The sequence below is a fragment of the Erinaceus europaeus genome, chromosome 8, assembly GCF_950295315.1.
Source record: "Erinaceus europaeus chromosome 8, mEriEur2.1, whole genome shotgun sequence".
Lineage (NCBI taxonomy): Eukaryota > Metazoa > Chordata > Mammalia > Eulipotyphla > Erinaceidae > Erinaceus > Erinaceus europaeus.
Window position 1 is genome coordinate 28,446,861 of NC_080169.1, and position 27,168 is coordinate 28,474,028.

Here is a 27,168-nt window from a genome sequence, read left to right on the forward strand (position 1 = left end):
GGGTTAAATTTCTTATTCAACTTTTTTGTTGTTATTACCATTTTAAAACAAAATCTAACTTAATCTGCTTCAAAAGTCACATTAGTGACCCTGTATGAAATAAAATTTAATATATCTCTATGCTTGCCAGATGTAAGCACCAAGTTTGTACTACACTAACATTAAAAATAATTACTTTTTGGTTTATTTTCTATTTAATTTTTAATAGATGGTCATTGATTTAAATTAAACCAAAAATGTCACTTGAATTTTGGTAGTAAAAATAGAAGAAAAGAGAATGTCATAAGAGATGTTTTAATAGAACCAAGAAGCAAAATTGTAGGTAATTTTCAACAAATGAAAACTGATGATGGTGGCATCATTCTGTATTTTGCTGTCCTATAACAAAATGTTAATAACAATAACAATACTATTTGTGATGCAATAAGTTTTTTTCTTCATATATACAATAACATTGGTTAGTGTGCCTTTTTTTTTTGAAACTGGATTAAAAATACTGTAATTATGTTACTTTAATAGAATATATTTGATAATGGAATGTTTCTTTCATACTTGTTTGATTCAAATTGTCTATATTTCAAAAAGGTTTTGCTAATATCTTATAGAATAAAATGTAGATATTTTAAAATTATTCTTTAACTCTATGGAAGCGTTAGGAAAGACATTTTTAGATTGCAAATAAGGTGTGAAAAATTTAGCCTTATTATAAAGAAAGATAACTTAAGAATTAGGACACTTACTTCAAATGATTGGTACATGGCAACCTTCAAGCAATACAGGAATTTATCAGATTCAATTACTGACATTAAGTTATACCTCATTTTCAAATAAAATTCTGTAATTAAGAAAGCACTAAATCTGTCAATCAAAAAACAATTGATCGATAAATTTTAGTCATTTGAGAAAAACAGCAAAACTTACTATCAATTTTTATAATTTTAATCAATCTGACAAAAAGTAGATGTTTTAATAGAAGTATGTTGGATATGGATTTCAGGACAAATCTTTACAATACCAATTTTGATAAAGATTTCAGATTTGGATTTTTTTTTTCCTGCTATATTTTATGGTTTCCGATTCTTATGAACTTTAGCTCTTCTGAAACCATAATTAAAAAAAATCCTTAGTCCACTGCTTCCCTCTTTAAAACTGGTATCATCATGCAAGAGAGGCTCAGTACTAAAATGTAAACTGAAGGAATGAATTTTAATGAGTTAGAGTGGGAAATGGTAATGATCTACCATTATTCTTGCAAGTAAGGAATTTACACATACACTCTCTGCCTTGTTAAATACAAAGGATTACTTCCCATTTACAGACATCATGGGGAATTCATTTGAAGCTAAAATGTCACCTAGGCATCAATTTTGTGCATTTGCTACATATCATGAAATTTGTTTTATTAAGAACACATTAATTCCTGTATCTTCTTCTTCTTTCCAATGGGATTTTGGAAAAGAAATGATCAGGAAAACAAGGTCCAAATATGAACAATATTAACCTCAGATGTGTCTTCTAAATATACGTGTTAGAAAATGTTGAAAGAGTAGCTATAACCTCAGCATGTGCTTTGTTATTTGATTATTTTAGTGAGAATAGTAGGTCCTTATTGTTCTTTCCAGTGGGATTTCATGCTCGGATTACTGTCTTATTTTACTCCATTGGTTAATACACTCTCTTTCTCTCACCTTCTCTTCACCCTTAGCAAGGGAAACCTGCAGGATAAATGAATTGCAACCAAGAAACAATTTAAAATACTCTTCTCAGCTTCCCTATACCCTCCCCCCTCATAAAACACATGCCTATCTTCTTTGTTTTCTATGGCTGGTCTGCAAATACTTATGTACACATCAATTACTAAAGTTTTTTTTTTCTTTACTAAAAGTCTCAGCACTCCTCTTCTAATACTAGCAATAAATAAATGTTTTAAAATTTCACATAAATATGGACCAAGAATAAAAATTGTAAAAAGGCATTATGTTTATCTATTAGTTTAACAAGTATGCATAGTTTACAAAACATTTTAATTCCTTAGTTTTAGTAGTTAAAATCTAAAAAAAAATTTTATTTGGTCTCTCAACCAAAATAAAGAAATTATAAATAAAAATTAATTATATAAATATTTGAACCTGAGAAAACACTTAAATATCCCAGGTTTTGTGAGTGTTTTGACTTACCTAAATTAATTTTGGAATTTTATTTTTAATCTTTTTCTCTACTTAAAATTTCTTTAATATTTCTCTATCATTTTCACAATAAAATAAAAAAGTTAGAGAATATATAAATATCAAACTAGAGTTATACAAAGGATCATGTCCTCACATTTAAAATGCCTTAGGTGTTATGGTTGTCAAAGTCATTAGCTTTTAAATGTTTAATATACTATAAATTTTGTCTCAGCTTTAAATTATTCTACTTAAAATAAACCATTTGTAAGTTATGCTGGTGTCTCTGAGCAATACTTTTATACGAAAACTTCAAAAACACGCATCTATTAACTACGTTATTTGAATATAGTTGAATTACACAAAATGTAAACAGAATGCTTTAAAAAAGTCTCTTGACTATCAACTTAATTTAAAAAAATGCTTTTAAAAGATCTATTCAAATTTTAGTGTTTTTGATACCTGATAATTTACATTACTTCAGTTAGTTGACTTTTAGAGTCTAAAACTAAATAGTATAGAACCAAATTAAGACCAGCTTTCCAAAAGAACTTTAGAAGATAATGTAACATCGTTACTATTTAAGTTACTATCTAAAAAACTTGAACTCACAGATTTAAACTAATTCTCCCAAAGTTTTAAGTATTTATTGGGGAATTATCCCTTTATTGATTTTTAATCAAATCAAGTATTTCATTTGGGAAGTGAACATTAAAATAATCTGTGAACAAAGTAAGTTACATTTCTAACTGGTACATTTTCTTCTCTTTATATTAATGATAGACTTGTAAAATCTGTTATGAAATTAGATATACCAATTTATACTTCCCTCTTTCCTGTGATGCCCAGACTTCTGATCTTTACTTGTGTAAAGACCAAGAGAAATGCAAACGCACCAAAGGCACCCTTACCTAGAATACATCACCGTGGCTGTTTGCCTTTTCAGTTACCAAAGTAAACGATTAATTCGTTTGTTTCGTGCTTTTCCCAGCCAAATTCATGTTTGTTTTTTTCATCGGATCCAACAAGTCAGTAAAATTGGAGTATTTCTGCTACGGAAATCGCTAATCCTCCAAGGTCGGTCTTAGCTTTGGTTTTGGGGTAGCTTCAACGAAAACGTGGTCTCGGTATTGTTGATTTTACCCGGAATTTTCGTTTGCTTTTTTTGGGAGGGGTTGTTTAGTTTTGCTTAAAACAACACCGTGGACCACAAAGGGGGTTGGGACGGGAAGGGGTGGGGGTAGTCGAAAAGATTTCTCTAGAAGCCCAGTTAAGTTCAGGCATTTGGAAACGTATTTTGTTGCTTTAATTAAAAAAAAAAAAAAGTAAAAATGCTAAGATGTTGGAAACCCGAGGGGAGACGAAGTGACCCCAGCTGCAGAGTCCAGCGCACCCACCGCCTCCGGGGGCTCCGCACCACACGGCCACCTCCAGGGGCGGAATCCACACGCACTGCCCTTCGTTTTTTTGCATCTCCTCGGTTACCTTTCTTGGGAGGTTGGAGTTGGGTCTGACTGTGAAGGGGGTAGAAAAGAGGCCACGACGAGGTGAGCCCCAATTTCACCCTTCAACAACAAAACCAACGAGGGAGCAAAGGGTTATTTTCGCGCCACAAAAGATGGAAATGAAGGGGCGGCTCGGGGGCCAATGAATGGAAACCAGCAAACGGCTCGGGCGGAGGCAGGCGGCGGTGATAGGCTCGCCCGGTCCGCCAATCGGAGGAGCCCCCCCCCCCCCCCCGCAGCCCCCGTCCCAGCCAGGGGCGGTGTCTCGTTCCTCGCCGGTTGCTCAACTCGGTCTCGTCGGGTCGGCCCCGTGCAGCGCGGAAGCCCCGCCCCGGGGCCGCATTTGCGCGCCGGTCTCGCCGCGCGGCTCCGCCCCGGTCTGCTTGCGGGCTTTCTCCGTGGGTACCACGCAACCCCTACCCCGGCTCCAGGGAGGAGTCCTTCACGCGCACTTGAAATAGACCGGAGGGTGCGGGCGGGTGGTGAAAGCGCCGCAGCTCAGGTGGGGAGTGCCTCGAGGGCCGCGCTAGGGGCTCTCTCGAGCCCCCCACGTCTAAGCCGTGCTGCCGGAGCCCCCAGCGAGGTCGGGAGGCGCCTGCTCCCCCCGCGAGGACAGCCCAGCGGTCAAGGGGCTCCGAGACGAGCAGGCGATGGATTCCCCCCCGCTCCGGCGTGAGCTGCAGGGAGGCTGCCCTTTGCCTGGGCAGAGCTGGGAGGGGGAGGAGGAAAGAAGCCCATCTTCTCACCTCTCCCCCCGCCGGCACCATTTTATTTTATTTTTATTTTTAAACAAAATAGATTTCCGAAGAGAGGGTCAGAACCGGTTTATTACTTATTACGCGTCTGGCTTAAACAGATCAGAGTCCAAGAGAGCTGTAGGAGGGAGCTAGAGCTTGCATTAAAAAAAAAAAAAAAAAAACCCTCTATGAGGCCCAGGCAAGGCGGCGGGCATGGAGTGCACACCCGCCACGGAGGGGTTCTACCCTTGGCCAGCGGGGAGCTAGGAAGGGCAGTAACAAGAATGTTATTTTCCCCTCTATCTTCCCAATTTCCGCCCCTAACCTGCGAATACAGGAGTGGCAGCTGACTTTACAAGCAGATTTTTTTCTGTTTTAGCATTACAGTGACTCTCAAAACATTTTTTTAAAAAAATCTCCGTCAGATTTGCAGATAAAGAGGAGGTGCAGCTGTCCCAAAGAGTAGACAGGCTGCAGTTGGAAAGACTCAGCTGCATCTGAGCATATACAATGGGTAGGAATCCCTTCTTCATGGAGCTCACATGGATGAGGAGCTGCAAATGCTTCATGAAGAATTTTCAGTAGTCCCCCCAGATTTTCTTGTGTGAAATCCATTAAAAGACTGGTTGACCTTACTCATTTCTTAAAATCCAACAAAGATTTTTGCACTTGAAACCCCAGTATCAGTATGATTACTCAATTATTGAATATACACTTATCCTTCAAATGCTTAGAACATTTGAAGTGAACTGTATCTGCCTCTCTTTTTGCTGTCTGGGGTTATATCACTCATATATATATATATATATATATGTAAAATATATATATATTTTTTCCTCCAGGGTTATTGCTGGGCTCTGTGCTTGCACCATGAATCCACCGCTCCTGGAGGCCATTTTCTCCCCCTTTTTGTTGCCCTTGTAGCCTCGTTGTGGTTATTATTATTGCCACTGTTGATGTTGTTTGTTGTTGGATAGGACAGAGAGAAATGGAGGAGGGGAAGACAGAGAGGGGGAGAGAAAGATAGACACCTGCAGACCTGCTTCACTGCCTGTGTAGTGACTCCCCTGCAGATGGGGAGCCGGGGGCTTGAACCGGGATCCTTACGCCCTTACCTGCGCTTTGCGCCACATGCGCTTAACCCACCGCCCGACCCCCACTCATGTATATTTTTAAGATCCTGGATGGAGTATCCAATTTAATACAAAAATACACACATTAAGTTCACAGGAACATATTTCATCACAACAACACACACTTGTTTTAAATTCCAGCTGTTATATTTGTTTGATAGTCACGGACAAGCATGGGCAAGTATTTATAGAAAATAAATACTTTATCTCATGCTTTAGACGTAGGTATTTTCTTAAGTTTCAGCTTTAGTGCAGTCAGCAATCCAAGACATTAGGCAATTGACTTTATATGCAAGTCAGGCATATATAATTTGTACTGGTGAACAGTTACTAATACTTAAGTGATTAAGATTAACTTACACAAGCTTAGGTGGTATTTAGAAAAGTAAATATTACTAAATGAGTGAAAAGTACCATTCTCCAAATTGCTGTTGATCATATGCAACAGGTACATGCAAAAGTAAACTCTTAATTTGATATTTACATTTTGCATACTACATAAGTTGTAATTCACATTTTCTTTCTTGAGAGTTGATTTTGTTTTCAAAGTACATACAAAGAAAAAATACGTAAGTTCTTTTAAGTAGCTGAATTTAAACCATTAACTTGGTTTCACCACACATACACAAAAGTTCTTTCAATGTATAACTTACAGTTTTAAAACACTATTGCATAAGCTTGTGCCTGCCATCTCATCTGAAGTACAAACGTTTCAGTAACTTAAATGTGAATGAAAATATCGTGGAAGTGAGTTTACGTTTAAAAGTTGGATTTGCTTGACAGGAAAGAAAAACCTGTTAGAACAGTTGCATTTAAAATGGATGATCTGGCATCTTCCGGTTCCTTCACACAAAATTACAAAATAAGTTCCTTTTAAAAGAAAAAAAGAAAACTGTAAATACTCTTTCTACCATACAATAAATCTCACATATTTAAAAAGTAACCTGCCACCCATTTTCTACTTGGAAAACACACTTTCAAAATGCTACATACGGGCACTACCTCATATGATAATTATGTCATAATTACTGAAAGGTGTTTCAATGTACATCACAGTATTTTCTCTTACACATTTTTTTCTACGACTAAGAGTACCACGTCATTAAAGATTGATCATACTTACATCTTACATAGAATTCATTCATCTTTTAAAATAGCAGTTTATATCTTTTCCATGGAATACCTGCTAAAACCATACAAGCTTTTGGTGCGTGAAGCCTTTGAATGGAGCACACAATCATTGGAACGATACTTGGCGATTTCGCACCCCAGCACAGCCTTTCATTTCCGTATTCCCCGTGTCCAGTGATAAAATTGCTGGCCTAGGAAGACTCCACCGGGCCCAGACCCTCCCCCTAAAGCCCACCATAGTACTTGTGACAGGCAGGGGGTAATTATGAATAGTTCTCATGGCCAAATGCGGGCAGAAAGGACTAGAACAAACGTGCAAGTGCTAATACCACCTAGGGAAAAGGCAAAGCTGTCTTCCTGTTTGAAAGCCCCAAGTCTTCCCAACTAAAATCATTTAAATAAAAGTGCCAGTCTACCCCACTCCTCCTCTTAAAAACTACAGGAAGAAATCGTTTCCTTTTAAATACCGATTTCCCCCCCCCCCTCCCGTCTCCCACTCGGACTTGCCTCCTCCGGCTTCGGAGGTCCCGGACGCCCCCAAGCCCACTCCAGGAACCTCGACCTCCGAGCTCCCCTCCCCCACCGGTGGCCAAGCCCGCCCCCGGCCTCATTTATCCCGGAGCCTTTTTCTGAATCGCGCAACCAATGGCAAACGTGGAGCCCGGAGCCACCGCGAGCGCAGGCGGAGGCGGAGGAGGTGTCGCCCAGACACCCGCCCAGGACGTCGCCGGCTCCCATCCCCCCACCGCCCGGGCTCGGGGGCCGCCCCACTTCCCCGGAGCCTCGGTCGAGCTGGGTGCCCTGGGTGCGGCGCGCCTGCCCTCTCCCGCCCCCACCCACCCACCACCCCACCCGCTCGCGTTTCCGCCCCTGCGAGCCCTGGAAACGTGCTCGTGGATTAGCCGAGGTTACACTTCTCATGTCATCAAAGCCTCCGAGGCGAGTTGGGAATTGTGACTCTGATTTGTTCATTACCCACCTAAAAAACAACAACAAACAAATCGAATATTGATAACTCTGGTCACTAGAGCTGAGGAATTACCTACTTATCACCCACCCCAACCTCATAAAAAAAAAAAAATCAGTATTTTGCTCTTCTTCCCCTCCCCCCCTAGGACCCGCCCCAACCAGATAACCCTTTCCAAACTGGGGTTGTGACAATACACTCCTTCGGCCACCCCACCTTCAGCGTCCCGGCTGTGGCTCTTGGTGCATTTCTTTTTTTTTTTTTTTTTTTTTGCCTCCTCCGGGTCCCTCGCCCTTGCTCGTCTCCCCTCCCCCGCCTACCCCTCCTCTCCGTGTCTCTCTCTCCCTCCCACCCCGAAACCCACTCTAATTGTGGCGCTGGGCTGGGATTCCTCACGTGAGACGTTGATTTGTAGTTTGAACACGTGGCTCATTCAAAAAGCCGGACACTCGGAGCTGATTTTTTTTTTTCCGCCTCCTGCGCCTTCCTCCTTCCCCCCCTCCTCCCCTCCCTCCTGCCAGTCACCCTTCGGGTTTTTTTTTTTTTTTTTTTATGGGGAGGCGGCGCCTGCCCGCACGTAGTGTGATATTTTCACAGTCCGCTGGCCGAGCCCAAGGGGTTGGGGAGGAAAGAGACAAAAAGTAGTTTTCCCCCCCACCTCCTCCTCCGCCTCCTTTTTCTCGCTAATCCCGCCTCCTCGGAGTTAGGACTCGTTGATGCGTTTGGGTTGTAGTAAGCCTTTTTCTTTTCTTTCCTTTTCTTTTTAAATACCAAGAAAACGAGAAAAAAAAAAAAAACCAAAACCAAGAGCCCTCGGAACTGGTTTTTTCGCTCCTCTTTCTTGCTTCTTGGTTCTTACTGTGTGTGTGTGTGTGTGTGTGTGTGTGTGTGTGTTTTAACGGCGACAAGACGAGGGAAACAAAACCCGCCGGATCCATCCATCCTTGTGGGTGGTTTTAATTTTTTTTTTCATTTTTTCCCCTCTTCCTTTTTTTTTTTTTTTTTTAACCACTCAACAATGAACAAACTGTATATTGGAAACCTCAGTGAGAACGCCGTCTCTTCGGACCTAGAAAGTATCTTCAAGGACGCCAAGATCCCGGTGTCGGGACCTTTCCTGGTGAAGACCGGCTACGCCTTCGTGGACTGTCCGGAGGAGAGCTGGGCCCTCAAGGCCATCGAGGCGTTTTCAGGTGGGCTCCGGCCCGGCCCCGCGGGGTGCTGCTCCCCCAGCTGCCAGCCCTGCGCCACCCTCGCCGGGGCCTGCGGGGGTCGGGGGCCCGGAGCCAGGCCCCGGAGTCTGCACCCAGGCCCGGGCTCTGCGGGCGGAGGGCAGACGCGCTGTCAAGGCGCCTCCCGAGGGGCCGGGAGGGCGGTGGGCGCCGCTGGGGCCGGGGGGCAAGGCGGGGGAGGCGGCGGGCTGGACGCGGGGCCCTCGGCGCTCGGCGCGGCCCAGGCGCATGCTGCGGGCTCCGGCATGTCGGGCCTGGGAGCCGCGCGCCGGCGCCTGCACTCTCCTTCTTCCTTCCTCCCGGCTCGTCTCGTATGGCGCCGGCTTTGCTGTCTCCCTCACCTCTGCACCTCTCCTTTTAGCCCCCCTGGGTGGGAGAATGCAAAGTGCCCTCCACCCCGAAGCGGACTGAGTGAGGCCACCGCTGGCGGCCCCCAGCTTCCCTCTCCCCAGCCAGGCGAGCGAGCGAGCGAGCGAGCGAGCGAGCGCGCTCTGGGCTCCATGTTCCTGCTCCCGCGGGTCCCTGGAGCCGAGGGGCAGGTGGGCGGGGGCGGCCGGGTGGGTCACCGGAGGCCCCCCGGGAAGGCAGCGCCGAGTCTCTCCGGGGGCTCCTTGCTTTCCCGATGGCCGGCGCCGCCCCGTCCTCGCTGGTGCATCCCGCGCCCAGCTGCACCTCTGGGTGCCCGCTCTTTTCTGCGCTCCCCTTGCTGCTTGAGTCTGTCCCACCTACCACTCCATAGACCCAGCGGGTCTGGGTAGAATCCTGGAGAAGGACCCGCGTGCCCCCTCTTGAGAGCCTTCCTGGCTCCCTCCCCAAATCGGTTCTGTGCAGGTGGGCATCTGTCCCGCGGACTCCGTGTGTGTGTGTGTGTGTGTGTGTGTGTGTGTGTGTGTGTTCAGGAAGGCTCCCCACCCCAGGAGGTGGGCGTGGAGCCTGGGGGATGGGGACAGGGAAGATGAAATCGTGGGTCAGCCAACTTATTCCCCCTCCCTCGCCCCATCCGTCTGTAAGTTACACACACTTGGAGCCCCACGTTGTGTATGTGTGTGTGTGGGTGTGTGTGGGGGTGTCAGCTTCCCAGCCGCGTGGTGCGGGGCTTCTCTCTGCGGTGGGCCGCATCCGGGTGTCGCGCCCCCCCCCACCCCCGGACGTGAGGAGGCAGTGGGGGTTTCCACTTACTGAGCTGTGCGGGACCTTCCCGACAGGACAGACGGTAAAGTCTGACAACAGTCTTGGCTTTCTTAATTATTCGCAGGTAAAGTGGAACTGCACGGGAAACTTATAGAAGTTGAGCACTCGGTCCCCAAAAGGCAAAGGTAAGTTGCTGCTCTCAATCTGTTTTCACTCCACTATTGGGAGAAAAGAGGGTCTCAACTCTACAGAAATCGACTGTGCTTCCTTTTTCTAAGTGTGCACCTCAGGTATGTGTGCTTGGTTAGTGCTGCAAAGGAATGGAGGGCTTGTTTATGGCCCCTGCCTAGGTTATTGTTATCAGTGTAACTGGTCAGGGAAACTTTCACAGGTTAAGTTTCTTTGACAGAGTAGGTCAAATTGCTACAATAGGAAACCGAAAGTCTCAGAGGGCAGTTTTGGGGCTCGGTAGGATTTAGGAAGCAGTGAGTGATACCCCCGCCCTCATAACTATAGCATAAGCGAAAGCAGCTGTAGACATGAGAGGGTGTGGCTCGCTTTTCCTTCTCTGCCCGGAATTGGCGGCAACCAGTCTGAGAGGCCATCCACACTTCTCAGGAATTTGTCTTTACCCCCTTGTGTTCCAGCGCAGGCTGGTGAACTGTGAGTGAGTGTGTGTGTGCCTGGGCTGTTGCTGTTGCCCAGAAGTGCCTTTCAGTCACTCCAGACTACATTCTGTTTTTTGTAAACCTGCCTTTGTCCTCCACAACCCCTCCTTTCAACCCCCCCCCTTTTTTTTTTTTTTTTTTTGCTTACAAATAACCACCACTAAGAAACTATGAAGACAAAAGACGGAGGAGACATTTTTTCTTCTTTGTAGTGGAGAGTTTATGTAGTAGGTCATTTTACAGAGTTAGTAGACTTTTGTGTCTTAACCTCTGGAGTATTAATGGAAATATGGCACCTTTCTCAAGAGCAGGTCAAATCCTGGCTCTCTAATTCTGAACTGGAAAGCTGCTCCCTCCTGGTGCTGGAGTTGCCTGTGCCTTTCTTGAGTTTTGCAAGGTGAGGTTAGGGTTTCTATCTCCTCCCATCCCCCTACTTCCAGCCTGGGTCAAGCAATTAACTGGAAGTTAATTTAAACTAGGATTGTGTGTGTGTGCTTCGTTATTGGTGAGAAGTGTGTGCTGGAGGGCAGGAGAGTTTTGCTCCCTGTTTCCTTTGTGCCAGTGAGGGAGATGACTACACAAAGTGTCATAACATTGAAATGCCTCTGTAGACTGACTGAGCTCTTTCATCTTATGTGTTTTTCTGGTATTGTTTTTGGTAGTAAGATGGTTTGGATTCTTGGGGATTTCTTGATTTCATACTTAGTTTTCATTAGAGTAATTGGAAAGAGGTGACCTTGTAACAATTTGGTTCTAGTGAGAATACTGGTAGGGGTTAAATTACTCAATGTAGTAAAATGTAATTGTTGACAAACAAAAACAGATTAGGAAATAATAGAATATGTACTGACAAATATCTAAATTGATCTTGGTTTAATATTGATAGAACCTGAAAATTTAGGGAGTCGGGTGGTAGGTAGTGCAGTGGGTTAAGCGCGTGTGGCATGAAGTGCAAGGACCGGACTGTCAAGGATCCCTGCTGGAGCCCCGGCTCCCCACCTGCAGGGGAGTCGCTTCACAGGCAGTGAAGCAGGTCTGCAGATGTCTATCTTTCTCTCCCCTTCTCTGTCATCCCCTCCTCTCTCCATTTCTCTCTGTCCTATCCTACGACAGCAACAACAATAGTAATAATAACTTCAACAATGATAAAACAACAAGGGCAGCAATGGGGGGAAGGGATGGTCTCCAGGAGCAGTGGATTCATGGTGCAGGCACCGAGCCCCGGTGGAGGGGAAAAAAAAAAGCTGAAAATTTGAGTGAAATATCAAAAGATGCAGTGTGAATTGTGTACCTATGGGGGAGCATAATCTAATTGGTTTCATGTTTATCATTGTCTTCTCTTCAGATGTTTGATAAAGAGTAAGCAATTACTTGTGGTGAAGGATTTGTAGTTTAATATTGTGTATTTGTAACCAGGGCCTCAAACACACACAGTTTTATCAATCTGTGCCAGTTTTTCACTCAGAGGAGAGATACCACAGCACTGAAACTTACTCTTTTGTTGCTGTGGTGTCTCTCCCATGTGGTGACCAGGTTGGAACCTGGATCCTGCACATGGAAATGCAGATACCCTACTAGGTAATTTAACGTATTGAGAGGCTCTGAATGTAAAGATAAAAATTGTTTTAGAGCTTTTTGGATACAGTTCATATAAAAGCAGATTATCTCCCTCTCCTGATTTTCCTTTTTAACCTGGTGTGAATTTCTCACCATTGTATAGGGAATTAAATTAAAAACATCTGGTAGATTGCTTGTTTCTTATTAAGGCTTTTGACCAACCTAATAACATACTTATTACTGTATAAGGAACCTCAGTTCCTTAGGAAAGTACATAGATACAATGTGACCAGTGGTAGCAAAATTTTATCAGTGGAAGTCTCTTCTGTTTATTAATAATGGATTTGTTTTTGACACTAACATTAAAGGTGATTTTACCTAACTAGCAAAACTAACAGGAGTGGGTACAATAGAGACAACTTTTTATTGATTTTGAGAATGATTAAATAAAACCCTTGGCTTACATTTTAGTCATTTGCTGAAAATGAAAGTGGAGCCTTTTTTTTTTTTTTCTTTCTCTACCCAGAATTGGTTGAAATCGGTATTACAATTTTCCTTGGAGCTGTGATGTGGTTTCCCTTATGTAGGCTGCTTCCTTGTCTGATGAGGCTGTGGAAGAGAGCAAGAAGGCAGCTTAGCTAGCTTAGTGCTCTTGCTGTGCTGCCTAGTACCTATCGGAGAAGGTCAAGAGGCGGAACTGGAGACAGTGATTGAATGCCACTGACCCGTCTTTACTGAGTTTGTTGGCTCTGGGTGGGGTTCTTTGTGCTTAGCAGTCATTGCATTCCATCTCATCTTGATGTGGGCATCTGAGGCAGGAATGCATATGCACAGGAATGACCTTTATACCTGCTCTGTAAGGCATGATGGGAGTCCTCTGCTGAAGAGTGCTTATGGCAGCATTCTGAGCTGGATGAATGGACTTGCTGCAACTAAACCAGGGGGGCAGGCCCAGAAGGTGATTGGATGTTTCACAGGCTGGTTCAATTTTGACTGTAGTTGTATTCAGGTGGGAACCCTTTTAGGAAGAGTCGATGTTGAGTTTGGTTCGGAGGAAGTTTAGCTCCTGATTACCGAAGTCTCAAGGGAATGTGGAAGGAATGTTGCCTTTCTGCATTCAGATACCCCTCACTTGGGGAAGATTATAGCAGTAATTCATGGAGTTTGAGGTTTTATGTGTTCAGAATAAAGAGATTGCATTGGATATTTGTGCTAGTGTTGCAATTACTATTTTAAGTATGAAAGATATAGTACTTGAAGACGGCTTCACTCAGATAAAACTTAATTTTGTTCCATTTGGGGATAAGAATGAGTATGAAAATAGTTACGATTTTTGAAAGACTGTGACTAAGTTTGATTTGAAGGGCCACTGAATTTCTCGTGGGGTTCTTTATGTGACTAAATTTTACGGATGTCCTTTTTTATGTTGTGGGGCACTGGGCATGGGAGAAGGAACAGAAAAGTTGCTGACATGGAGAACTGAGAGGATAGTGGTTTTAATTGATTTTCCATGGATTTTTCAAATTATGAAAATAACTTTATATTTATCTTTTCATACTTAAATTTTCCTATGATTTAGTTACCATTGCCTAAGGTTAAGCTAGATATATTTGAATAAAGGTGAGACATAGGATATTGCTAATACTTCTTTACAGGAAGGACTCATTAAAACAAGCTGGTACCTAAACTCAAGTTGACTGTTGTTTCTCAAAGAAATGAGTATCTTGTTTTCTTGGTTTGTACTTTTGTAAATTGGGTAGCATGTAGAGAAGTTACTGAGATTGAAAGTCTATTAAGTGACTACTAGGTGACTTAGTAGATCCACATTTTAATACCTATTAGGTATAAAATATACCTGGTGTCTTGACCAGCAATTGACCGTTAGTTAGGACAACAAAAACTGAACAGTTAAACTTAGTTGTGAAAAGCTGTGCTTGTCTTTATCAGTGTGGTATAGGTGAATCTTGTCAACTGGGGGAGATTTCTCACACATGCAGAGACTCAAGGTTTGAATGTTAGGATATTTTTGTGGCTGGTAAAGAAACATAAACAAGGCTATCTTTGGAGTGCTGAGTTTAAAGTCAGTTTTGCAGAACACCTTATGTGGTTGTAGCCAAAGGGATTTCCTTGGTTTCATATTGTTCTCTCAGTACAACTTCAGTGAGTTTAAACATTAACCTTGGTGGTCCTGGAGGTGGTGCAGTGATAAAGCTTTGAACTCTCAAGCATGAGGTCCTGAGTTCGATCCCCGGATGTGCCAGAGTGATGTCTGGTTCTTTCTCTCTCCTCCTATCTTTCTCACTAATAAATACATAAAATCTTTTTTAAAAAAAACATTTACCTTGACCTTATTAGAATAATAATTTGTTAATTAACATAAAACCAACAGCAGTCTGTGTGACTGCACACATTAACAAGGGAGAGCTTATAAAAACATGACATTCTTGGGTCAGTGGAGATTGAGAATCTTGCCTTCTGTTTCTGACTTTTCTTTTTGTGTGATCCATTTACATTCTTGATTTATGCCAAATACCTTTATTTATTGACTTATTTGATAGGACAGAGAAATTGAGAGGGGAGGAAGAGATAGGGAGAAAGACATATGCGGCATTGCTTCACCACTAGTGAAACCTTCTACCTGCAGGTGGGGACTGGGAGCTTGAACTGGGTCTTTGTGCATGGTGATGTGTGCACTCTACCTCGTGTGCCCACCACTCAGCCCTACCAAGTGCCATTATCTACAAGGGGCAGCTTTTTGAATTTTGATAATTCTGCTTGAAAGAAATTGCTTATTAGCGGAGATTTTAAAATATCATTGGGAATTGCGAAGATTGGGGCTGTCCCTGTAAGGAGCTTGCATTTCTATTTTGCAATATGGAAAGTTGGTTGCTTTTGCATGTGTAGTCCCTTTGGACAGTCCATAATAGGGAAATTATTTTTGCCATTCTTTGAAATCCTTTTATGAGCCGACCACTGTAGTTAATGTGTTATAGGTCTGGGGTTCTGCATTAAAGTAAAGCTGTTGAGTCTTTTTTTAATTTGAACCAACACTGTTATAATTATCTTTAGCCATGTTCAGGCAGCAACTCTTCTAGCAGTAACTAATTTTTGAAAGGTATGAATTGTCTGTTCAGTCACTCTGGGGGCTGGTTTGGTCTGGGAGGAAGGAGAGGGCTATGCTATTCTTAGCATAGTTTCCTTTATCAACTGATTCAAGATTCCAGAGTCATAAAACAGGAGGTGGCAGTGTGGTAACAGTGACCAAGGAGTAAGATTGGTATGCTTAGGATCTTTGCCCGGCAAATCTGGTGTTTATAAATGGAGTTGGATTTTTAATACTCAGTTTAGATTGAGGCCCTAATTTATCATGGTCTGAAATGGCTTTTTAGCAAATACACAGTATTGGTAAAGAAACATATATTTATATATCTATATATCATAGTACATAAACTATGTATTTTAGAAAATTATCCTAGGGTCCAAGAGGTGACTTACCAACTAGACATATTACCATGTGTGAGGACCATGGTTCATGCCTCTGGCCAGCATATGGAAGTGCCCACAGCAGGGAAACTTTATAAGCAATGGAGCAGTGCTTTGGTGCTTCTGCATGCAGGTGTGGCATCCCAGTGATAACTCTGGCTACAAAACAAAAGATTATTATCCTTAGACCATTTGACATAATTGGGATTTGTTTTAATTTTGTGAAATTGAGGTCTCCCACTTCTGGGATTTAATTTCACCCCTCCAGATTGTCTTTTTTTTTTTGCCTCCAGAGGGCTTGGTGAGCGCTAGGGCTTGGTGCCCGCACTGCAAATCCACTGCTCCTGGAAGCATTTTTCTTTTTCTTTTTTTTTTTTAAGATTTTATTTCTTTATTAATGAGAAACATAGGAGGAGAGAGAGAACCAGACATCGCTTTGGTACATGTGCTGCTGGGGATTGAACTCAGGACTTCACGCTTGAGAGTCCGATGCTTTTATTCACTGTGCCACCTCCCGGACCACTTTATTATTATTATTATTATTATTATTATTATTATTATTGGTTAGGACAAAAAGAAATTGAGAAGGGGGAGACAGAGAGGGATAGAGACAGAAAAACACTTGTGAAGCACTCTTCCCACTCCTGGGGAGCCAGGGCTTGTAACCGGGATCCTTATGCCGGTCCTTGTGCTTCATACTATGTGCACTTAACCCAGTGTACCACTGCCCCACCCTTCCAGATTGCTTTTTCTTTTTCCCCTTTTGTTGCCCCCTTTAAAAAAAAATTGTTGTTGTAGTTATTATTGTTGTTGTCATTGATGTCGTCGTTGTTAGATAGGATGGAGAGAGGAGGGGATGATGGGGAGAGAAAGACACCTGCAGACCTGTTCACGCCTGTGAAGTGACTCCCCTACAGGTGTGTGTGTGAGGGCTCCAACCAGGATCTTAAAGCTGGTCCTTGCGTTTTGTGTCATGTGCGCTTACCCCATTGCCCTACTGCCTGACTCCTCTAGATTGCTTTTTCATTCAGCTAGAGACACACAAAAAGGAAGAGACACTACAGCACTGGAGCTTCCTCTGGTGCCCTAGTATACTCTATAGTACACGCCACATGGTCTTGAGGCTCTGTGGACCTATCCAAGGGGTTCTCTGCAGCCCAAAAGAGATAATTTGAAATTATTAGAGTTTTCTTTCCTCCTTTCTTCCTTTCTTCCTTTTTCTTTTGTTTTCTTTAAATATGTATTTGTTTCTTTTTGTTGCCCTTGTTTTATTATTGTACTTATTATTGTTGTCGTTATTGTTGGATAGGACAGAGAGAAATGGAGAGAGGAGGGGAAGACATCTGCGACCTGCTTCACCGCCTGTGAAGCGACTCCCCTGCAGGTGGAGAGCGGGAGGCTTGAACCAGCATCCTTCCACCCGTCCTGCCGCTTTGCACTACTTGCGTTTTAACCCGCTGTGCTACCGCCTGCCTCCCCGGCGTATCTTTTAACCAAATTATTTAGAAGTTTACTTAGTATTTTTGTTTTACTTTATTTTTTTTTTTTTTAAAAAAAAACTATTTATTTGTGAGAAAGATAGGAGAGAAAGAACCAGACATCACTCTGGTACATTTGTTGCTGGGGATCGAACTCGGGACCTCATGGATGAGAATTCAATGCTTTTATCCACTGTGCCACCTCCCAGACCACTTTATTTTACTTTTTTTCAGATAGAGCAAGACAAAGGCAGAGAGAAACAATAGCACTGAAGTGTCCTTCAATGTGGGGGGCCAGTCTCAAGCCTGTGCCATACACATGGCAAAGTAGCAAGCTTAAGGGGCTACTTAACCAGCCCCATATCATTTATTTGTTTAGGAAGTTGATTCCATTTGCCATCACAGGGTTTTACTTATTACTGCTTAATAAAGTATCTCAAACATTTCAAAAATAGTGGCTCAAAACTACAATTTCTGCTTAAAGGTGAGTATAGTGAACTTAACATAAGTCCCTGAGTTTGATCCCTGCTTCTGTATGTGCCAGTGATGCTCTGTTAATAAAAAATCAAGCAAAACCCCCCACAGAAGTCTGGGAAGTAGCTGCGGATCAAGCAGTGGACCCTAAAGCATGAGGTTCAGGTTTTGATACCGGACAATGTATGCCAGAGTGATGCTCTTGAATTCTTTCTTTTCTCTATTCCTAAAATAAGTAAATCCTTTTTTTTTTTTTTTTAACCAGAGCACTGCTCAGCTCTGGCTTATGGTGGTGCAGGGGATTGAACCTGGGACTTGAGAGGGCCTCAGGCACAAGAGTCTGTTTGCATAACCATTGTGCTATCTACCCCTGCCCATGTAAATCCTTTTTAAAAAAATATTTATTTATTTATTTATTCCCTTTTGTTGCCCTTGTTGTTTTGTTGTACTTGTTATTGATGTCATCACTGTTGGATAGGGTAGAGAGAAAAATGGAGAGAGGAGGAGAAGACGGGGAGAGAAAGATAGACACCTGCAGACCTACTTTACTGCTTGTGAAGCGACCTCCCTGCAAGTGGGGAGCCGGGGACTTGAAGCGGGATCCTTACGCAGGCCCTTGAGCTTTGCCACGTTCGCTTAACCCGCTGCACTACCGCCCGACTCCCAAGACTTTATTTTTTAAAATTTATTTATTTATTTATTTTATTTCTTTATGGGGGGATTAATGTTTTATATTCAGTAGTAAATACAATAGTTTGTACATGCATAACATTTCTCAGTTTTCCACATAACAATACAACCCCCACTAGGTCCTCTGCCCTCCTTTTTGGACCTGTACTCTCCCCATCCACCCACCCCAGAGTCTTTTACTTTGGTACAATACACCAACAAAACATTTTTATTTACTTATTGGTTAGAGACTGAAATTGAGATGGGAGGGGAGATAAAAAAAAAAAAAAGGAAAAGGATAGCAGCAACCCTGCTTCACTTTTTAAAAATTTCTCCCTTTGGGGGAGAACTCATTTTTTTTAAACCCCTCCAGGGTTATCATTGGGACTCAGTGCCTGCACTATGAATCCACTGCTCCACGAGGCTATTTTTCCTTTTCATTGCCCTTGTTTCCTCGACATCCTCGAGGAAACACTCACGAGAAACATGTCTCTGATATCTGATTACTGTAAAAAATGGCGACTAATCCCTAGCACTGCAAAAATGGTATCATCTGTTTTCCATCTATACCATGCCTCGGCCTCGCGTGAGCTTAATGTGCAGCTTGATGATACGAGAATCCAGCATGAAGCCCAGCCAGTCTATCTTGGTGTTACTCTTGATCGCACTCTGTCATTTCACAAACATCTCATAAAATCTGCAGCAAAGGTGGGCGCGAGGAATAACATCATTGCAAGACTGGCCAGCTCCTCATGGGGCGCGAGCGCTTCCACACTACGATCATCATCTCTGGCATTATGCTATTCCACTGCAGAATACTGTGCCCCAGTATGGTTCCGTAGCCCCCATGTCCACTTGGTCGATTCCAAATTATATTCCTCCATGAGGATAATTTCTGGAACCATCCGTTCCACCCCGGTTCCATGGCTGCCAGTTCTTAGCAACATCGCCCCGCCAGATATTCGTCGGGATGCAGCATCATCTAAATTCATTTCCCACGTCTACGCTCGACCGGACCTGCCAATATACGCGGATATCTTCGCCCACCCTGTCCAACGCTTGATGTCTCGTCACCCAATCTGGTCCCCTACGCCTACACTGAACTTCTCTGTTCCAGACTCTTGTTGGCAACTCAGAGTTGGCAGTCAGCTGAGGTCAAGAACAAACACCTCATCACAGACCCCTGCAAGCGTCAACCCGGCTTTGACCTAGCACGTTATGATTGGGCCCTGCTCAGTCGCTATCGAACAGGCCATGGCCGGTGCGCCGCTATGTTCCATCGCTGGGGAGCCAGAGACGACCCGAACTGCCCCTGCGGCTACAGACAGACTATGACCCACATAGTCAACGACTGCCACCTCTCCAGATTCAAAGGAGGTCTCGAAACTTGACATCAGGCTCAACCTGACGCTGTTGACTGGCTACGGAAGAAGGGCAAACGCTAGAAGAAGAATTGCCCTTGTTGTTTATCTTTGTTGTTATTGCTGCCATTGTTGTTGGATAGGACAGAGAAATGGAAAGAGGAGGCGAAGACAGAGGGGAAGAGAAAGATAAACACCTGTAGACCTGCTTTACGACCTGTGAAGCGACCTGGGAAGCCCTGGGAAGCCCTGGGATGCGGCTCCCCTGCCTAAAGGTGGGGAGCTGGGGCTCCAGCCAGGATCCTTAAGCTGGTCCCTGCGCTTCCTACCATGTGTGTTCAGCCCACTGCGCTACCTCCTGCCCTCCCTTTTTTAAAATAAAATTATTTATTATGAGAGAGATAGGAGAGAGAAAGAACCAGACATCATTCTGGTCCACGTGCTGTCAAGATTTTTTTTTTAACCTTAAAAATTATCTCGGGGTCAGGTGGTGTCACACCTGGTTGAGCGCACATGTTATACTGTGCAAGGACCTAGCATCCAGTCCCTGGCCTCCATCTGCATGGGGAAAGCTTTGCAAGTGGTGAAGCAGTGCTATAGGTGACTCTCTGCCTCTCTTCCTTCCTATCCCCTCCTCCCTCTCAATTTCTGGCTGTCTCTATCCAATAAATAAAGATAATTAAAAAAAAGTTAAGAAAAAAAAGAAAATTAAAAATTATCTCAGTGGTCCAGAAGGTGACGTAGTGGATAAATTGTTGGACTCCCAAGCATGAGGTCCAGAGTTCAGTCCCCAGCAGCACATGTAATAGAGGAATTCTCTTGCTCTCTTTCCCTCTCTCCTCCTATCTGTCTCATTAATAAACAAAATTAAAAAAACCCTTAAACTTTTAAATAAGATTGTTGGCTAATTGGGAGGGGGGGGCAAGAAGGTAAAACTTTCAAATTATCCCCCAGCTGTGAGGAGAGGAGGTAAAATTTGCTCAAATGGTTCCTCAGAGGTCTGCATGTTTTAATACTAGTTGTGATTATGAGCTTTTGCATGGACCTATTCTGCTTTTTATTAATACCCATTTGGAAAATACTTTGAAATCTTTTACGTTCCAAAACAGTGCTTCCATGTGGTTGTCTAAAATAGTTGATTTGACTATAAGGTTAAAACTACTGGCCAAGTCATTTCTAAATATCATGAACAAAGTTTACCATACCCTGCAATTTGTTATTTTAGGATGTTGGAATAAATTACACATCAATTTCTTTTTCATAAAAATTTAGCCATAAAAAGCTTTAAAAGATTTTTAATATTTATTTTTTTCCCCTTTTTTTGCCCTTGTGATCATTGTCGTTGTTATTGTTGTTGTTATTGCTGCTGTTATTGTTGGATAGGACAGAGAGAAATGGAGAGAGGAGGGGAAGACGGGGAGAGAAAGACACCTGCAGACCTGCTTCACCGCCTGTGTAGCGACTCTCTGCAGGTGGGGATCCGGGGGCTAGAACTGGAATCCTTATACCTGTCCTTAAGCTTCGCGCCATGTGCGTTTTTTATTTTCCCTTTTGTTGTCCTTGTTGTGGTAGTTATTATTGTTGTTGTTACTGATGTCGCTATTGTTAGGACAGAGAGAAATGGAGAGAGGAGGGGAAGACAGAGGGGGAGAGAAAAATAGACACCTGCAGACCTGCTTCACTGCCTGTGAAGCGACTCCCTTACAGGTGGGGAGCCGGGGGCTGGAACCGGGATCTTTACCCCTGTCCTTGCCCTTTGCGCTACATGCGCTTAACCCACTGCTACCGTCTGATTCCCACGCCATGTGCATTTAACCCACTGCACCACCACCCGGCTCCCTATAAAAAACTTTTTTGAAAAGATTTTTAAAAATATTTATTTGTTTCCTTTTTGTTGCTCTTGTTTTTATTGTTGTTGATGTCATTGTTGGATAGGACAGAGAGAAATGGAGAGAGGACGGGAAGACAGAGAAGGGGAGAGAAAGACAGACACCTGCAGACCTGCTTCACCGCCTGTGAAGCGACTCCCCTGCAGGTGGAGAGCTGAGGGCTTGAACCGGGATTCCGGTCCTTGCGCTTTGCGCCACGTGCGCTTAACCCGCTGCGCTACCGCCCAACTCCCCTATAAAAAGCTTTTTAAAAGTACCTTAAACCCTTTAATTTTTGCCTATTTAAAAATCTGGGATGGGAGAAATAGCATGATGGTTATGCCAAAGACCTTTATGTCTGAGTTTCTGAAGTCCCAGGTTTCATCCTCCACATTACCTTAAGCTAGAGCTGAGCAGTGTCTGGTAATAAATAAAAACAAGGTCCTTGGTAGTTCTTCCTCAAATAATGAATCCTGCCTTTCACCACAGTAGTTACCTAAATTAAGTGATGTGTTAGGATCAGTTGATTGTGGGATAGGTGACTTGGTCTCCATAACTTAAATATTTTGTCTATGCAAGGCCTTTGATTTATAAAGTTCTCCTTTCTGTGTTAAACACCTATTCCTTTAAGAAAGGAAAAACTGATAACATGAGATAGTACAATAGATATTTGGTTTAGTGGTATTAGTAACTTTACTCAAGGCTTCTCCTTAGAGCTTTGGGAGAAGTGAGTTGCCCAAGGCACTGCAAGCGATTAATGGAACCCACCACATCCAGGTCTTGCAACTCTGCCCTGTCTTCATTCCTCTCATTTAAGTTGTCAAATCCTCAAAGTAGCTTACACAGCAGATGGATCATGTTTGCAGCGGCAAGTTGGAGCAAAGATGTCCTGTGTCTTGCTTTCTCTGAAGTAAAAAGAAATTTTGTTTGACTTCTTTAAAGGATTGGTTTATCATCTCCCTGTAGGAAAAAGACAAATCCAGGTAGTCTGGAAAAGTAAATAAATGTGGTCTGGAATCTGGGGCTTACTATATGGTAAAAACATGGACATCCTGTTTCAAGACAGAAAATGAAACTTCTATTTTTGCCTTATCTCTCTTAGCAGCTTCATCTTTATATAAATGAATTGCAGAGAAGTAGGCGGGGCTGACGGGGAGATATAAGACTAGAACAGAGGGCACGAGGACATAGAGGACATGATTTTATCTCAGGCAGGTGCTTGTGACTCATGAGACGTGGCTTTCTTCCCTTCAAAGCAGGACCTTGAGCATGTGCTATTTTAACTACACTGGGCTGCTGTTTCTTTTTCCCTCAGAGAGAAAAAGAGAGCAAGACATCATAGCATCAAAGCTTCCCCTAGTGCCACAGTTCTTCCTCATGAGGATGGGTTATAGATTGCAAAAGAAAGTCTAGAATAATAATCACTTGGATAGTGTGTTGCTTCGACACGTGTACAACCTAGGCTTGATCTTGAAGTCCACTGCATTTGGAGTTGTGGTTTTCTCTCCTTCTCTCATTCATTCATTCATTCATTTTTAACTTCTTTTTTCTTTTAATTTTTTTTTAATTATCTATTTATTTGATAGAAATCAAGATGGAAGGGGGGAGATAGAAAGGGAGAGTCAGAGAGACACTTGCAGCCCTCCTTCACCACTCTGTTTTCCCTCTGCAGTTAGGGACGGGGGGCTCAAACCTGGGTCCTTTTGCACTGTAACATGTATGCTCAACCAGGTGTGCCACTGTCTGGCCCCCACATTCATTCTTTCTTTCTCTGTTTTGCAAAAGAAGTAGAGGGGTATCCAGAGTGAATTGCTTGGCACTTGAATGTCCCACATTGTTCCCCAGTTTTGTAGAATCTTGGCTTGCAGCTTCTTAGACTGAGGACTATGAGACAGAAATTGTTTTGAAATCAAGTGCATACTTGGTAATCAAAGTCTGGGAGGTTAGAGTGAAAGTGATATATATATAGGAATTGGGGGACAATATAAAATGTTAATATACTATCACAATAGTAATTGGCATGACAATTTTACATTATTTCCTCTTTAGATTTAAATGAGTACGTTTAATATATTTGTTGATAGTCGAAATATGGAAAGTTTTCCTTCTGGGGGTATGTGTAGAAATTTGACAGTCATTAAAATTTTTGTTTTTAGTGAGCATGTATTACTTTGAAAAAAATTATGTATAAGGAACTGAGTGGTGTTGTACCTGGTTGAGTGCATGTTATAATGTGCAAGGATCTGGGTTCAAGCCCCTACTCCCCACTTGCAGGGGGAAAGCTTTGTGAGTGGTGAAGCAGCATTTCAGATGTCTGTCTTTCACCTCCTTCCCTCTGTACTTCTGGCTGTCTCTATTCAAAAATAGATACACTTTAAAAGTTAAAATAAAAATGGTGTAACCTGGATAAAATAACACCTATGATTAAGTAAACCATTCCTTGTTTAAAGTTTCTTTTTTAAATTATCATTTATTTATTGGATAGAGACAGCCAGAAATTGAGAGGAGGAGGAGGGGAAATAGAGAGGGAGACAGAGAGACAGCTGCAGACCTGCTTCACCAATGGCAAAGCTTTCCCCCTGCAGGTGGGGACTGGAGGCTTGAACCCGGGTCCTTATACACTGTAGCATGTGCACTTAACCAGGCATGCCACCACCAGGCCCCCAAACCATTACATTTTTTTAAAAAGATTTATGTATTAGAAAGTTAAGAGGGGTAAAAGGAAAGGGGATGGGGCAGTAGCGCAATGGGTTAAGCGCACATGGCACCAAGCTCAAGGACCAGTAAGGATTCTGATTCGAGCCCCTAGCTCCCCACCTGCAGGGGGGTTGCTTCACAAGCAGTGAAGCAGGTCTGCAGGTGTCTCTTTCTCTACCCCTCTCTGTCTTCCCCGCCTCTCTCCATTTCTTTTCCTATCCAACGACGATGACATCAAGAACAACAACAATAAAACAATAAGGACAACAGGGGCAACAGAAAGGGGAAAAAAAAAAAGCAAATTAGAAAAATGCTAAAAAAAAAAGAGGGGGGTCGGGTAGTAGTGTAGCGGGTTAAGCACAAGTGGCGTGAAGTGCAAAGTCCAGCATAAGGATATCTGGCTCTCCACCTTCAGGGGGTCACTTCACAAGCAGTGAAGCAGGTCTGCAGGTGTCTTTCTCCTTTCTGTCTTCCCCTCCTCTCTCCATTTCTCTCTGTCCTATCCAACAACAATGACATCAATAACAATAACCATAACAATGATAAAACAACAAGGGCAACAAAAGGGGAAAAAATAGTCTCCAGGAGCAGTGGATTCGTGGTACAGGCACCGAGCCCCAGCAATAAGTCTGGAGGTGAAAAAAAAAAAAAAGAAAGAAAGAACCAGATAACGCTTTGGTATGTGTGCTTCCAGGCATCAAACTCATGACCTCATGCTTGAGAATCCAATGCTTTACCCACTGCACCACCTCCGAGATCATAACCATTCAGTTTTTTACATGTATATGTTTAAGTTAATTTAAAACACAAAGTGTGAGAATACTTGATTTTCAACACTACCTCCATGTGCTTCCCAGTTCATAAGGCCATTAATTTGGTATTATTTTCCAGAAATTATTCACACATAGATTGAAAGAAATTTTGGGGGTTAGTTACTGATTTTTAAAAGAATTTATTTATTTATTCGTGAGAATGATAGGAGAGAAAGAACCAGGCGTCACTCTGGTATATGTGCTGCCAGGGATTGAACTTGGGACCTGATAGCTGAGAATCCAGTGCTTTTTCCACTGCACCACCTCCAGACCACTAGTTATTGAATTGTTACATGCTATATGTACTTAATCATGAAGAATTTTCAGTCTAAAAACAGCTCATTTTTTTAGTTACAATGCCATTCTTTTCACAAGAATTTCATAGCTGAACATATATAGATGTATGTCATAGGGTTCTTGGCTATGTTCTTTTTTTTTCTTTAAATATTTATTTTAATGACAGAGAAAGAGGGAGAGAAGAGAGAGATCCACAAGAGCACTGCACAGCTCTGGTTTATGGTGGTGCTGGAGATTGATTGGCGCACCTGATTAAGCCCATATATTATAATGCTTAAGGACCTGGGTTCGAGCTCCTGGTCCTCACCTGCAGGGGGAAAGTTTTGCGAGTGGTTAAAGCATTATTGCCGGTGCTTCCTCTCTATCACCCCCTTCCTTCTCGATTTCTGGCTCTGTCTCTTATCTAATAAAGATTAAAAAATAAACTTAAAAAAAAATGTCAACCAGAGCTGGGTGGGGGTGACGACAACATAATTTTTTAGGTAAAAAAGACTTTGTGCCTGAGGCCCCAGAAGGCCCAGGTTTAAATCTCCAGCATCACTGTAAGCCAGTACCGAGTAGTACTGTGATTGGTGTGCTCTGCCCCTCTCAGTCTCTTTATCTCTATCATTAAAATAAAATAAAAAAACAGGTGTTCAACAACAGGTGAGTGGCTGAGTATAAGTTATGGTATATATACACAATGGAATACTCCTCAGCTATTAACAATGTTGAATTCACTTTCACTTCATGTTGGATGGAGCTTGAAGGAATCATGTTAAGTGAGACAAGTCAGAAAGACAAAGATGAATATGAGATGATCTCATTCATAGACAAGTTGAAAAATAAGACCAGAAGGGAAAACACAAATCAGAACTTGGACCGGAGTTGGTGATTTACACCAAAGTAAAAGACTCTGGGGTGGGGGGAGGGTTCAGGTCCTGGAATATGATGGCAGAGGAGGACCTAGTGGGGGTTGAGTTGTTAATGTGGAAAACTGAGAAATGTTACACATGTACAAACTACTGTATTTTACTGTTGACTGTAAACCATTAATCCCCCAATAAAGAAAAAAAATAAATAAAAAACATGTACAGAGCACTGTAAAAAAATAAAGCTGGTTTTCACAAAAATACTCAGGGGTTGGGTGGTAGCACAGTGGATTAAGCACATAAGGCGCGAAGCCAAGCAAGGATCCATGTAAGGATCCCGGCTCCCCACCTGGGGGGGGTGCTTCACAAGCAGTGAAGCAGGTTTGCAAGGTGTGTTTCTCTCCCTCTCTATCTTCTCCTCTCTCAATTTTTCTGTCCTATCCAACAACAACAATAGCAATAATAACAGCAACGAGAACAACAATGGGGAAAAAAAATGGCTACTAGGAGCAGTGGATTCGTGGTGCAAGCACCCAGCTCCAGCAATAACCTTGGAGGCAAAAAAAAAAAAAAATATATATATATATTATGTATTATGCTAAATAAGTTTGAAAATTAAAACTTATTTTTTGTATGCTATGTTATTTACCTACTTTTGTATTTTGTTTTCAAAGTGAATCCAATATAATTCAACTTCGAATTTTTTTTTTTTAGTTGTAATATCCCTTGTGTTTTTAAGTTGGTTGCTATGATTGAGGTCAGAAAGAATTAGACACTTGCCTGAAGAAAAGTAAACCAAATATTGTGCCTTTATTTTGTTCTGTCTGATTCCTTGAGTGATATTTTTCTTTATTAACAGTGAGTAGCTCACTGTGTCAGTGATTTGGAGGTGAGTTAGTATCTCTGTAAGTAAAGGGAAGTTGTAAATATGTCTTGGGATGTGTACACAGTG

The 27,168-nt window shown here is 42.7% G+C and overlaps 2 protein-coding genes across 2 annotated transcripts in view; one reads left to right on the forward strand and one right to left on the reverse strand.

The window, feature by feature from the left end:
• Positions 1 to 27,168, reverse strand: part of LOC103114303 (cytochrome b-c1 complex subunit 10-like) — a 530,783-nt gene that overhangs the window by 439,814 nt on the left and 63,801 nt on the right. The gene's annotated exons all lie outside the window — the stretch shown is intronic.
• IGF2BP3 (insulin like growth factor 2 mRNA binding protein 3) overlaps positions 7,999 to 27,168 on the forward strand; it is a 164,412-nt gene continuing 145,242 nt past the window's right edge. Inside the window, exons 1-2 of the mRNA XM_007523954.2 lie at positions 7,999 to 8,831; positions 10,126 to 10,186. Of these exons, the coding sequence (XP_007524016.1) occupies positions 8,657 to 8,831; positions 10,126 to 10,186 (236 nt within the window). The 5' untranslated portion in view covers positions 7,999 to 8,656. The remainder of the gene's footprint in view (positions 8,832 to 10,125; positions 10,187 to 27,168) is intronic.